At 35.5% G+C, this 14,475-nt stretch overlaps 1 protein-coding gene across 3 annotated transcripts in view; it reads right to left on the bottom strand.

The window, feature by feature from the left end:
* Positions 1-14,475, bottom strand: part of SNTG1 (syntrophin gamma 1) — a 353,771-nt gene that overhangs the window by 26,787 nt on the left and 312,509 nt on the right. For all 3 annotated transcript variants that reach the window (XM_040588489.1, XM_040588490.1, XM_040588492.1), the window contains 2 exons: positions 9,426-9,578; positions 3,424-3,516 (listed from right to left, as the gene is read on the bottom strand). In XM_040588489.1, coding sequence (XP_040444423.1) covers positions 3,424-3,516; positions 9,426-9,578 — 246 coding nt within the window. The remainder of the gene's footprint in view (positions 1-3,423; positions 3,517-9,425; positions 9,579-14,475) is intronic.

The raw sequence follows: 14,475 nt of genomic DNA, 5'->3' as shown, positions 1-14,475 counted from the left end.
ATTGACTACTGAATTGGTAACAGAAAAATAGAATGAATTTTGGGACACCAAAAGAATTGCATTACACATTCAATGAAACATTTGTGAGATGAATTAAGTTTTCCCAAAGACTGAACAGTGATAGGAAGACCTGCAGGACAGTATGACATGTGTCATATGTGTGAATGTGACACACAGCTCTTAATGACAATTGTCAGAAGAACGCTCTCCAAGAAGCTTTTGCATATTGCTTACAGGACTAAAGTTATGATTTTTGTGGGTTTTATGTTTTAAAGGCTCCATTTTAGGACACTTGGATTTGTAAGTGAGAAAAAAAAATCCCAAGGTCTTGAATTCTTCATATTATAACTCTGTAATGTGTTTAATAGTCTGTTATTGCTATCCATTTATTTTCTTGAATTCCCAATGTACATGTTCTGCATGCCCACTGAATGGATTAGTATTTGGCATATCTCTGGTATGCATGCTAATAGATCAGGCATTTTTAACACGGTGCCTTTATCTTAAACTGTAGTCTGCTTTCTGTACTAAAGAAAAATGAAGCAAACCCTGAAACCTTCAGGATTCTCTGCGTACTGACTCCTGAACTTTACCAGCATGGTCCCTCCTTCCATTCAGGAAAATAATAAAAAAAAGAACTTTTAAAAGAAAAATCATCAGGCATTAAGGCAAAATTGGTTTTATAGTCTAAAATGAAAACACAGAAAGACAAGAAATACAGAGAAAACATGACAGTGCAAGTGGAAAAGGTGGAAGGAAAACCAGGAGATAAGTAGCACTGAGAAATAGGAAAGATCATTTTTCCAGCGGGAATCACTTCTGCTACACATGCAGCTCCTGAGTGGTGTCAGGAGCTTTGAGAACTAGAGTGACACAGTAGGGGGCTGGTGACAGATTTGACAGATGAGCAGGAGCACCCTGCTCTTCCTTGCAGCCTGTATATGCATGGTGAACAAGTGGTACAAACTGAGAGACTTCTAAGGCTGGTCTGGGCCCAATGAATGTTTTGTGGGCTGCTACCCACTGCAAGGCTGGCAGGACAGAAAGGGAACAGCACAGTATGTCAATTGCAGATGATGCAAAATGTACTACACTTTCTGTAGTTACAACTACTGTCTATTGACTTCAATAAAAATGTCTTTCTGCCAGTTCATGAAAAATTCCACACATCTGTTCCGCTCACATAATGCCTATGAAGCCCTTCCCTTTCTGAAGGGAATCTCTTCACACATCTGCTAACCTTTCACACTTCAATTAAACATCTTTCAGATTCTGCAAATGTGTCCTTTTTCTTCAGTGTTTAGAGCCTCAAGATCGCCAGACACTTGGCTGCGGTTAATGGTCGGCTTAAAATTTCAGAACCTTTTGAATGCTGAGGCTAGGTGGCATCCCAGAAGGAACAGGTTCATTCCATGGCTTCATGGATTTATAGATGAAAGGGAGAGAAAAAAGTAAAATTTCCTCATATCCTTACAGTACTTTATGGGCCTTCTCATGCTCGGGCGATCTGGAAGATGGAAATTCCTTCTTGACTTTCTTCTGGTTGTCATCAAGCCATCAAAGCTTCACCTCAGTGGTCTTGTATTGTGGATTTTCTGCTACTTGGTTGTGCAGTGTGGTTTTAGTTTGAGTAGGTCCCCACCTTACACAGTTAGGACTCTTCTGGCTTGGAAATTGAAGTCAGATGCTAAATTTTTTGCTGCACTTGTTTTAGTGTTGGAGTTTATCATGAATTTTCAGTAATACTTACATGACCTGGCAGAGAACAAGGGGCAGCAGGAATTGAAGAGAAGAGCTGAATGCAAGCCCACTGGCAACACTAACAATTGCCTTAGTATATCAGTAGTCTATTTTAATATCTGAAATGTTCTTTTCTGCTCTTTGCTATGAAAGAAAAAATCTATTTGTGAGAGCAAAGGTGAATATGTTTTATAAGTAATAGTGTTAACCAAGATGATGTCTCCAGAAATTTTGTACAACTGGAAAGGCACAATGACTTATTGGAGAAAGCAAGATAGTAAAGGTATATCTCTACTAGAGCTTCTTCCTTTGGCTAGACATCTGCTGTACATGTTCTAAGGACATATCAAAAGCATACCACAAAGGTATCACAACTCTGCAGCCATGGTAACACGTATGAAGGCTGTTGTGCTTGTGCTTTGCTGTCTGAAATGTGGTGTATGCTTGTACCACAGATACTGGCTTTGAAAGTGTCCGAAGTCTTTTGAGAATGAGATGTGCAAGAACTGTGAAGGAGATGCAGCCTACCTTTACACAAAAGCATTGCTATAATATTATTAGAGGGTGGGGGGAAACCTACACTTTTTTTTTTTTTTTTTTTGAGCCACTGCACTTCAATTCTCTTGCACTGATTTTTTGTGTAATACCACCAAAGCTGACAGTCACGTATTTCACTAATGAGTCATACAAGATTATTTGTCTAATAAAAAGTATGTATGCACAAATATCTGAATTTCAATTTCAACGCATCTTGTGCGAACAAAATGTAAAATGGAGTGGGAAGAATAAAAAGGGTTCTGATTAGTGGAGTAATGTGGTGGGAAGGGTTGACTTAAGATAGAGGATAGGAGCATGTGCTGGAGAGAAAAGGGCATTTTCAGCAATTGCTGGTGGCAGTGCTGCAGCATCTCAAAGGCAAATGGGTATTGTAGAGATGTGTAACTCAGAAAAAATATTTCATATTCTCCCGTAATAGCAGTGTTAAGTAGTAGCAATAAAGCCTGCTTACATCCTAGTACTGGTCAGCAATTAGTACAAATGCATACATATATAGGGTCTCATTGATTTTACTGAGATTTGGACTTGCATTAATAAAATCTGGAAATTGATGCCATATCATTCACTTGATATAGCAAATAATTTCATCAGTTGTACTGAGCTTTTTTAAGGCTGACAGGAAAAGCATGAGACACAAACGATAGCTGATTTCTCTTTTTACAGACACCTGAACGAAAATATCTAAAACATAAACTAAGAATTTCTGTAACAACACGCACTCCCACCCATGAAACAGCAGAAGAGAAAGGCAGATTCTTTTCAAAACTCACAGATCAGCTTGAAAATGAGATCATTTCCTCTAAAAACCAAGGATGCACCAGTGAAAGAAACGTTGAACTGAAACAGTCTGGGCTTTTGTGTGAAATTAAAGAATAAAGACTTGATGTTTGTTTCAGATTGCTATTGGTATTGACTTTTCATTACCAAGCACATAACGGAATGCAACTTCTCACATCATTTAGAAATAACCCCCCAAGTTTAAACTAAGGCATGAAAAGTTTGACAATAGATGATCTGTTGCGATAACATAAAGAAATACATTTTAAGGATGTACTACTCATCTCAAAATATAAGAAATCATGAGGAAGAATAATAATGTAGGGAAATAAGCCTTAAGGACTTTACCTTTGTGGCAGCATCGAAACAGACAAAACCCATACTAAAGTCAATGGTAAGTCCCATAAGATGACTCTCCAAAACACAGGCATATGTCTTGCACTGTAAAAAAAAACAACCAGAAAAGGTAGTTACCACAGTACATATTTCTTCAAATCCTTTCTAGGACCAGTATTTCTGTGACTTTATTCTAATGTTAATATATATAAAAATTATTTTTAGAAATAAGTCATCTGTGTGTAAATTTATTGCCAGTGTACTTCAAATCAAAGGATTTATATCAGTGATAAAGTTTTCTAAGTATTGTAGAAAGAGTATTTGCTTTTATTAGAGAAAAAAAAATTAGAATCACAATTGCCTCGGTGGTTTACCAGTTACAACTGCTAAAAAGGAAGGTTCATTATTTTCAAACTCTTCTTTGTTTTGGTAGCCAGTAACTTCCTCTACCATTGCTGTATTCCTTTTAGATTTTCAGGGAAACATAAATGCATTTGTAAAATACCTATTTGGTATGCTGTTTATTGTGGTTTTGTGTTGTCCTAAATCTCAGTGAAAAGGGTAACATTTCAAACCATGGAGAACCTGATGTAATCATATGAAATATATTTTTTACTTCAGCAAGTGGACCAATAAATCTCAAAGGTTTCTATGAGAAACCTTGAAATTCTGAAAGACTCTCATTCTATGGTTTTTAAATCTATGCATCTATTTATTTCTACAACACCCCACTTCAATGCAGGATGTGAGACATCTTTTAGTGTCATTCTCAGGATCAAAACTATTGTTGTGCCTGAAGGCTGACTTTAGGTACAAATTGACAAATTTTGTATTTTTCATCACAAAATATGTAAAAAAAAAATAATATCCAAATCTTATCTAAGTTTCTTAAAGAAATCATTCTTACTTTACAGAAATTTTACTCTCCAGGCTAAATGAAATACAGTTGTATTCTTCAAATGTTGCTGTAGCCACTAAATATATGAAATGAGAACAGACTTTTATGATCTATAATATGTCAAAGAACCAAAATATAAATTGTAAACATGGGGACAATGCAATTTATTAAATTATCAGTGTTACAAAAGTATGTATTATTACTTTTGGCATTTTGATTATCACGGATAAATCACATGCCTTCATTTACATATTATTTAGGTGGGCTCTTTGGGTTCTAGATGGTGTTCCCCAGAACACAAGAAGCTGAAAGGCTTATTAACAGTTTCTAAGAGCTGAAATAGACATTGTAGTGAAGGAACATGGAAAAGTTCATAGCTATATAAATTCTTTGGTTATTTTAAATTTTATGTTCTTGCACTTCAATATAGATTTATTTTCTGAAACTGAAATATTTGACTGATAGTTTTATTGATCAAATCAGGTCTTAACTACCAACAAACACTTGTTGGTTAATCTTTGTATACACACTTTGGAGCTCTAAAATCCAGGTTTCAAACACAGTGATATCCATCACTGAAGCTGAAGGACACTTGTTAGTTATCAGTAGGGCACAAGAGCAGTGTTTAAGCCAGTCTATAGACAAAGCATGGCCATCTATAACTCAGAAGTTAAAACAATCCACGACATGCACCTTAGAAGATGATTTTGTGCTCTTGCTGAGTAACAGTAAATAACGTTACTGTCTGATCCACCAAAGGTGTCCAAAAGCTATAACCGCCTGTCAGTAAATGAAAGGTTTCCTGCTGCTGCTGTTGAGGTGGAAAACAGTGACTGGTCTGTCCTTGTAGCTTCCAACACTGAAAGAACTTTAAGTACTTCACTACATGTATAAAATCTGAATTCCTACAGTATAGAGGTGCAGTTGGTCATTATAACTAATAATGCATAAACACCAAAAATTTTTAATTACAAAATCAATGATTCAGCTCTGCGGTGTTGCGGTCAGATGGTATTTGTGTTTAGTTTAGCAAATAAAAGTGGCGCTTTTTTTAAGCAGCTACAGCACAAAACTGCTATGAATATGTAAACTTTGATCGTAAATCAGTGTTAGAAAATGAGAGGATATTGCCTTTGGCAAGATCTCATTAAGAGAAGAAAAGAGTGTAAAAATTATATTTCATGGTGACTTACTACTTAATGCATTCACATATACAAAAATGTCCAGGTTTTGCATGCAAAGCAAAAAAACGTACAGTTCTGTAGAATTATCGTGCTAACTTCCTACAAGATACAAACTACATTTTTATTTGTAGACCTCCAAGATATTTAGAACAGACATAGAACCTTTACTGAGAAATAAGATATGGCAAGGAGACAGTATATCAGATTTAAAATATTTATTGCTGTCTAACTCGTGACCTCCCACCTCAGCACCAGAGGTCAACCTACAATGCGCATTGCAGCACCACGCTGAGCTGGCACAGTTACCTCTGCTTAAGCACAGCACTGTGCCTGGGCTAATTAGGCTCACTGAGAAGTTAAGATTTATGAGAAACAGGACATAGTCTTGATTCAGTGCTGTGCTGAAAGAGCAACCTGCTTCCCGGGCTGAAGGCTCTTTCTACAAAAGACAGTGCACAGTTTGTGGAGAAATAGCATCTAGTTCAGCTCAATGTAATTATCGGTAGGAAGGAACTGCATTGTAACGTGAAGACCACCAGTAGTAGCTGATTCTTTACCTGTTCTTTACTTATACGTAAGAGCAGTCTATGCCCTTGGACCATGTATTGCATGATGTCCAAACAATTCTGAGAAGCAAAAGTTTGAGAATAACAAAAGGATCTCTAGTTTCTTTAGGGAAGAATGTCCCTTGCTTTATGCATGTGTTGCATGCACTTGCACATGATTCTGGTCATAGGTCAGAGTAGGAATGTGAACTTTCAGACACTCATAAATGATATTAAGGTTTTTCTCATCTTTAATTTCTTTAATTTTTCTTTTAATTCAGACATTTGGAAAAAAAAATTGCAGATATTCTTCCCAGGAGACTTGACAATTTACAATTTCTTATACATTTAACAAAGACTTTAAATCATTAACAGTGACTATTAATAATATATATTGTGGATGTTTGACTTTGGTTGCTGATTTCTCACACAGACATCATTAAAACCTTAGCAGAACTGAAGCATCCCCCTCCCAAAAGAAGCAGAAGAAATGTCAGCACTCACTTCTTGTTCTCTTACAGAATACAGAATCTTAAATTTGGTTTATGCATAATTCAGCAGGTCAGGCAGAGGCAGAAGGAGACAACTCAAAGTTGTTCCTTAGATTCTGTTCCCTCAATACACAGTTTAAATTATGGAAAGAAAGACACCTTGTAAACCTAGAGTAAGCTACCTCTGAAGCTAAGAGAAACCATACTATAAGTTCAAGATTTAATTCAGACGTTTGAACTCAGATTCAGCTTCGATGGGGACAAATGTTAAAGTACTGTAACACAAAGCAGTTCACACAACGATCCTTATATTAGGGAACAAACAACTGCAATACAAACAAGACCTACAGCAAGAAAAATATTCATGATGGAAATTGTGAATATTTTTAGCATAAAGTAACAAGAAAACAAAGAGAACCTGACAATCATTGCAAATCATTATACAACCTATAGTAGTCTCGGATTCTTCGTAACAATGCTGTGAGACAGACAGTACAGAAAAAGTTTCTCCATTTCAACTAAAGTTTTTTTTCTAAACTGGTATCAACTTGGCTATCTCTCTTCTTATATTTTTCTTTCAAAAAAAATGCCTAATTTTTGGTTTAGATATACCTCTAACAGAAGCTCTGACTTAGGCTTAAACAGAATATAGTACATATTTATAGTAAGGCATTTAAAATATGTTTTTATTCAGATGTATTCTTTAGAATAACATCATAATAGGGCCCTGAGTATCCTCTTGTTGAGATTAATGTCAATTTATACTTGTAACTGAGTAACTCTGTTATTATTTGTTTGATTATGGGATAGCATATTTGAAGAATTGTAAATGGCAGTTTTAAACTGCAGTTATATTTTCAGAATTACATGGTTTCATAGTAAGACAAACCTGCACACACCTGGATTATCATTCACATGGAATATGAACTTTCATATGAATTTGATTACATAAACCACAATTTTATATAAAATGTACAGTCGATACCTTAATTTTGAACTTGTCAACTTTCTTCCTCACAAAGCAATGAAAGAACTTGTTGGAGACAAATTATACCATTACTTAGTCAAACCAGATTTGTCTGAGTCTGCAAATTGGTGGATGAAAGCAGTAACAATTGATGAAAGAAAAATGAGGAGGCCAAGACCAGTTCTATTAAAAATTAATATTTTTTTTTCCAAACTGAGAGACAGAAAACGAGGCAAGAAAATAAAGGAAAAAAGGTGAAATTGTAAGTGTGAGTTACACAACAATAATAATAATAATGAGAAGCTTATTTGTCCACCTTCACAAATTTCCTATAACCAATCTCAGGAAATAATGACTTCGAGTTCATAATTGCTACTCTGAACATCAGCAGAGTGAAAAGAGATGAAAAGGTTAAGATTAATCTGAAGTTAAGATTATGAGGGAAATTCTTGTTGGGAAACATGGGAGCAATTTTGAATAAATGTACTTCTAAAATCCAAGAGACAAATCTAAAGTAGGAATGCTACAGCATGAACCAACATTAGAGTAGAAGAAATATGAAGTGGCTTCTGGGATAAAAGTTATTCAAGAAAATTGCTGTATATTCTTTTGCTGACGGCACAGCAGTGCTTCTACAATGTTGCGGTCAGTTATATGAGAAGGACAAAGAATCTCGAATATCTAGAAGAAGAGGACATGTTGCAATTTTTATATAGAAAAACTACATTTACATTTTTCAGCATAATCAGAGTTCAAAAGGTAAGAATAGTTCCTGTAAAAGGTAGCAGAGTGCATTAACTTAAAGATAAAAGTTGAACCTTCTTCAACTCCTGCTCCAACAAAGGTAATATGCATTAAAACTGACAGCAGTGTAGTTTTTGCAACAGGGATCATCATTAGTATATACAAGTTCAGTCCATCTGCATGTGTTGGTTCATAGGGCAGAAGTCTACTAACCGTTCCTCTAAATAAACAAAAACCAAACAAAACCAAACAAACAAAACACCACTGTCAGTACTTGCATTTGCAGAAGGATGCAGAAAATGAGTGCAGGGTAAGTCAGCATTAGCCAACACCTGCACAGGCTGATATGGTAATACAACTTTTGTAGGGGTATATACAGAATAACTCATGGCAATATCAACTAAAGCTGTTCCAACCACATGTATTTTTTATTATTAGAACATCAACTAGGTGAATTATAGTTTAATTGGGTAATTTATAATTGTGGTGGGTGTTTTTTCCCTCTTATTTTAAATCAAAAAAAGATGACTTTTTGGTCATGTGAGAAAAACAGAGCTGTCTTTAAACATTGTGGTATGTAGTTTTGCTGTAATAATTCACTAGTAATCTGTACCTGAATGTCATCCATCTCTGCTCTGTTACCCGACAATTGAGCACATACACAAGAAACAAGTAAAGTGTGAAAAAAGAATCATGTATTTCAGTTACAATTTGTTCTTGCTCGCATCCAGTAAGTACTCTAATTCAATGTGCTCTCATTCCTGATTATTACAAAGGCAATTCCTGCAAAGTTCTCTTATGTTATCCAGTAACAAATAAAGTAGCAAACAAAAAGAGTATGTAAGGATATCTAAACAGCTGGGTTTACCCCTGATTTATAGATTGTTTTTCCTTTTTTGTCCATGAACTTCAGTTAACAAATATGTATCACCTATAGTCACAATAACTCAATTCATAATCACCTGAGTACAACATAGATAGTTAGCATTTGAGGTGATCTCTTCTGAATGTTAGATTTCAAGCTGTACAGGAACACCAAAAAAGTTTTCATGCAATTATGCACATAAAATATTAATAATTTGAGAGCTGCAGGAAGTTAGAGTATTTCTTGAATTGTATCATTATTGCATATAGGCCTAATTTGTTAATATATCAAAAGGTAACAATCAAGACAGTTGTTCTCACCTGTATCCGTTCAACTTCTAAAAAAGTTGCTGTTTGGAAGGCTTTTTCCCATAGTGTTAGGTCAGACTCTAGTTCCACAGAAAAGTAAAGATCTTCTCCAGATTCAGACTGGACACTGAAGCCATGTTTCCGACGGTCCAGTAGATCACTATCCTGATGAAAACCTGAAGTTATATAATCTGGCATACATCAATTCATATTTTTAATTGCAAATATCTGTGTCTCAGACCTCCTAGCATTTTTAAATGGCATTTTAAATGATACAACACTGTAGTAAGTACTGAGATCTGAGGAACTGAAAATTAGGGGTTTGGTCTAAACATTGACATTTCTATAAATTTTAAACAGGATGCCTATATTCAGAATGCTACAGAACAACACAGCATATCTGGCATAAATTCCAGTATTTTAGCAATTCACTTTTCAGAAATGTTTCCAGCTATATGCTTATATTTTTAGATAAATTCTATAAAAGCTGTCCACTTTCTGTTCACAAGACAGGAACAGAAATATCACCTTCTCTGACCTACTTGACTCACCCACCCCTACCCTAGAAGGCTGGCCAAATGAAGCAAGACATTTATTTAAACAGTATGAAGAGTCCATCTGTCCTATTTTCCCTATAGAGGCTGGAAAAAACAAGTTCCTATTTCTGGTGTCTTAAAAAATCCAGCATAATATTTGTCTATAGCTGCACACTGCCACTAGAGAGTATGGTGGCTGCCAGTGGATAGGTTGCTGGCTTTGGGCCTGGAAGGGGAAGTTACTTTTGGCTTTACATTCAACACCACACCACACAATGGATACCAGGTTATAAATATGTAATGTTTAATGATTGATAGCATTTGTAATTGGCACAACCTCAAATAATCAAGTTAATCAGGAAATCCATCACTAAAACGGTCTTAAATGTTTGCTTTTTGGTTTTGTTTTGTTTTGTTTTAATACAGGAGGCTTTATGCTACAATTCTGGCACGCAACGTGTCAGAAATTTGTGAAAAATATACTTGCAGAAACAGTTTTAATTAAATTTTCCCCTACTATGCCAAAGCACCTCTCTCAAGCCACAAGCTCATCAGCTGTCCTTGCAAATACATCTGGTAATTTTGGTATATGTAGACTGGGTGCAATTTCTACAATACTACCCCATAGCAGAGGGCACAGCTGAGATCAGCAAAGGAGACTCACAAGACAGCATTGCTTTGTGGTTATACACAATCTGAATAGAGCAAGGAAACTATAATCAGCTGTTACAAGCTGGAATAGCACTTTACACTGCTCATTCATCTTTCTGGAGCAGAGAACCAGGAACTTAAACTGACTGAGAATGGAAATATATAAAACTGAAATATATTTTATCTGTATGAAACTATTAGAAGGCAATGGTAGAATAAACACTATTTTCCTCTTTCTTTTCATTCACTAGACATGTGACAGACCTGCTCAAGAAAGCCAGTACAGCATATGTTCGTGAATTGCTCCTGGTTCAGAACTGCTTTACAGTTTCTGGAAGAATCAGCTAGGGAGGCAATATACCCTCTCTTTGCAATCACCATGACAAGTACGAGTTGCTCAGATTTCAAAATGACCACCCACCGTGGAACAATCTCTTTTCTTACTTCCACCAAGTCCTAAGCTTGTAGCTCAACAGCACTAACTCACTGATGAAAAAATCAGAATGAACACAGGCTGTTAGATCTTGAAACCTGCATTTCCAAAAAAAATTAAGTGTTCTCACAGACTTTTTCCCCAAGTGTTCACAGGGATGCGTAGTTGAACTAGTTAGATGTAGCTAAACAATAGCCTACTTGCTATGACAAATACTTTTGTCTCTTTTTTTTCTTCCTTTCCACTCAGGCCTTTCTGCTAAAACTAAAATGTCAATGCTGCTCACAGTACATTTTGACCAGCATTCAAAAGATGTCATAATGTTGCTAATGGCACCTATGCTCTACTGCACGAACAGCCTCAAAGTGCACTGAGCAGCAGCACTGTGAGGAATGTTTATAATCTTGTGGATATGTGTAGCAACATAAAACATACCATCTAGCACCTGACTACACAAACTTCATCAACACGAACTGGATGAGTAAAAGCACTTGCCAGCCCTCACTTCTCCTGGGTAGAAAAGCTACTTTGTTTAGTATAACAGCACTTTTCTAACAGGTCTTAAGCAGGGTCTTAAACTCATTATAGTCCTGGAGCTACACCTGATTGAATGGGTCTGTTGGTCCATAATGAAATGGACTTACTCAGCGATGAGTCTGACAAAACTCAGGTGTAAGGTACATCTCTTTCCCAGGGAAGGTTTTAGTTCTTCATAGCTACAACCACAGAAGAAACTAAAACTACTTTGAACTCATCTTCAGCTAGTCTTGACAACAGTCAGTAGAGAACAACTAATTATTACTAATCCAAACTCTTAAACCTCATTTGAAACAAGACTGTGGCACTATGTGGGATCACAGGAATCACTACCATTAAAGCAGTTGAAGTAATAGCCCCTGTTTTCAAATAGGAGGAAGTTTAGTGGTAGTGCTTGGTTCCAGACTGCATATCTCTGTTTACCCGGGCACAGTTAAGGTTTAATTGCATTGTTAGACTCTCGCATTCTTACAGGCTTTTTTTCCTATTGAGAAGAATATGTTGGCTATGAAAAAGGGATGAGCTCTTACGTAGAAATTGAAAAAGAAATGTTAAAAGATTTACTGAAATGGATCTCCATTAAAATGTGTTTTAAAAACACAAAAATCTCAGAAGTGATTAAAAAAAAAGCTTGTGTATTTTATTATCAACATTGCTAGCAATAATTGTACTGGATTTTACTAAGCATTGTATCAAACCTAGACAATGAAAAGAGAAAGAAGAGCTAAATGGGATCTACAATATTAATCTGTGTTTTTGCTATTTATATATGAAAATGAGAACATTCTTGATTTAAAAAAGATCTAATCAATACTAGGTAGCATTTCCCCTTATGGTTTACATACACAAACTTTAGAATATTTCAACTACTACCTCATATTGTGAAAAACAACACACATGATGTACTCATTTATTATTTGAATTTACATTTTTACATTTTGTGAAATTCTTACTTGGAATGAAAACAAAATTCAACATTTCCACAGAAATAATAATTTTCCACACAAAAATAATTTATTTTTTTTTACTAGTTCTACTGTATGTACTTATGATTTTGATATCAATGTCTGTGGTTAAGTCCATGGTAAGAAAATTCAAGTCAAATATATGTAAATGTTGTACTTTAGTTTTAAAAAATTTCTGACATACATATCAGTTAGCCCTTTCCTTCTTAGTGGTATTTCATTCTATTGTAGAAATACATTGCTGCAAGGCTCCCTTTAGTACTGCTTCTGTTTCTTTTCATTGCAAGATCTTCTTTTAGTTTTTCATTTGTTTTCAGACATTTAAAAAGTGAAATCTCTATTCCAAATTTATAGATATAACCATTTCCATTTGTACAGTGGATAACTGCAGGAAACAATATGCAGGCAAAGCTAAAATCCAAATGTCCCTGTAAAAGTAGGAAATTGAAGCAGATTTTTTTCTTAGGGATCCAACTGAGAATTGTTCAAAACTCTCCACAAATTTAGGATAAATTTGTTAGGAGTCTCAAGAACACGTGTGGAGTAAGCAGAAATCTTCATTAATTATCTTTTACAAAATGGTTATTTCAGCTAAAATATAAAATGTCATTCCAGCCATTTAAGAATTGGCTATGACACTGTATTTTTATAATCGCTCACTAGTCAACGATGGACATGAGCCAATTTCATGTTGATTTTTTAAGAAGTCTTTCATACTGTTTATGATTAGCTGTACCATTTGCCCCTGTTGTTTTCAGTGAGAATTAATACAGATTTTCTGAAGAGGAACAGTCACAAAACTTGTAGCAGTATGCTACTTCCGTACTGGAAGGATTGCTGAAGGATGGGCTGTGAGGAAAGTCCTTGGCTTACACCCAGCTTCAGGGTAATCCAGCATCTCTGCTGACAGCATGGTATGACTCCTGCTTGTCTAATTAATAATGATGTCCATGTTAAGTGAGAGCAATAAATTTATCTAAGGGAACCAAGTATGGCTCATTAGGCAGGTCCTTTCAAGTTAAGGCAGAATGCTTCTTTATTACTAAGTAGTGACATGCCTTCTCTTCTGCAAAGGTAATCTTTTCTCTTCTGAAAGACTGCGCTCTCCAGAAGCAGCACTGCTCCTTTTCAATTACTTGTGCCTTTTCATTTTATGTATGATGAATACATTACCTATATAATGGCTATTATTTAAATCCACTAAGATGCAAGAGACCTTCAACATTTACCATATCAGTGAAAGTTGGGTTGTTCTATTCTACAACAGTCTGTGCAATAGAAAACAAAGCTAGGTCTACCAGTTTCATGGTCACAGCATGATTTTTACCCAGGAGGTGCTCAAGAACTATCTGGAAGTCTGGTTTACCTGTGAAGTTATATGTAATACACAGAGTAATTTGGTGACAGAACTGCAAATGCTGGTTTTGAAAGGAAAAACAATTCATGTCAAATGTTCAAAACCATCCTAATCAGAGTTGTATACCTAAACAGACAAAATAGATCTTGGCTTTTGAGATAATATTATTTGAGCTGTTAAAATTAGGTAATTAGTCATGTTTGTGATATTAATTACAATAATTCTTAAAATACACAGATGAGGAAACAAACACAACCTGTTTTCTTTGTTGACTAGTTTAGACATTCCCGCAAAAAGAAATCTGTCCTATCATAACCAAGATTCCAACCTAGCACCTCAATCAGCTGAAGATAAAAGCATTTTCCCATCAATTTAAGAGTGCAATAACTTCAAGGTGACTAAAATTAATCACATCATGCCTTTACACTTGCTGTCATCAGTGCCCTGATTATTTTAATGTTTGTGCCTCCCTTCACTTATCAGCTCCGTCCACATAAATATACATCCTTCTTTCTCAGGGATTCTAATGATCTACTTAATCTGAAAATTTGGGAACACTTTTCTTGAGCATCACCATTAGTTG

The sequence above is a fragment of the Falco naumanni genome, chromosome 3 (genome assembly GCF_017639655.2).
Source record: "Falco naumanni isolate bFalNau1 chromosome 3, bFalNau1.pat, whole genome shotgun sequence".
Lineage (NCBI taxonomy): Eukaryota > Metazoa > Chordata > Aves > Falconiformes > Falconidae > Falco > Falco naumanni.
The sequence above is the reverse complement of the archived record's forward strand: the minus strand, read 5'-3'. Positions and strand labels throughout refer to the sequence as shown.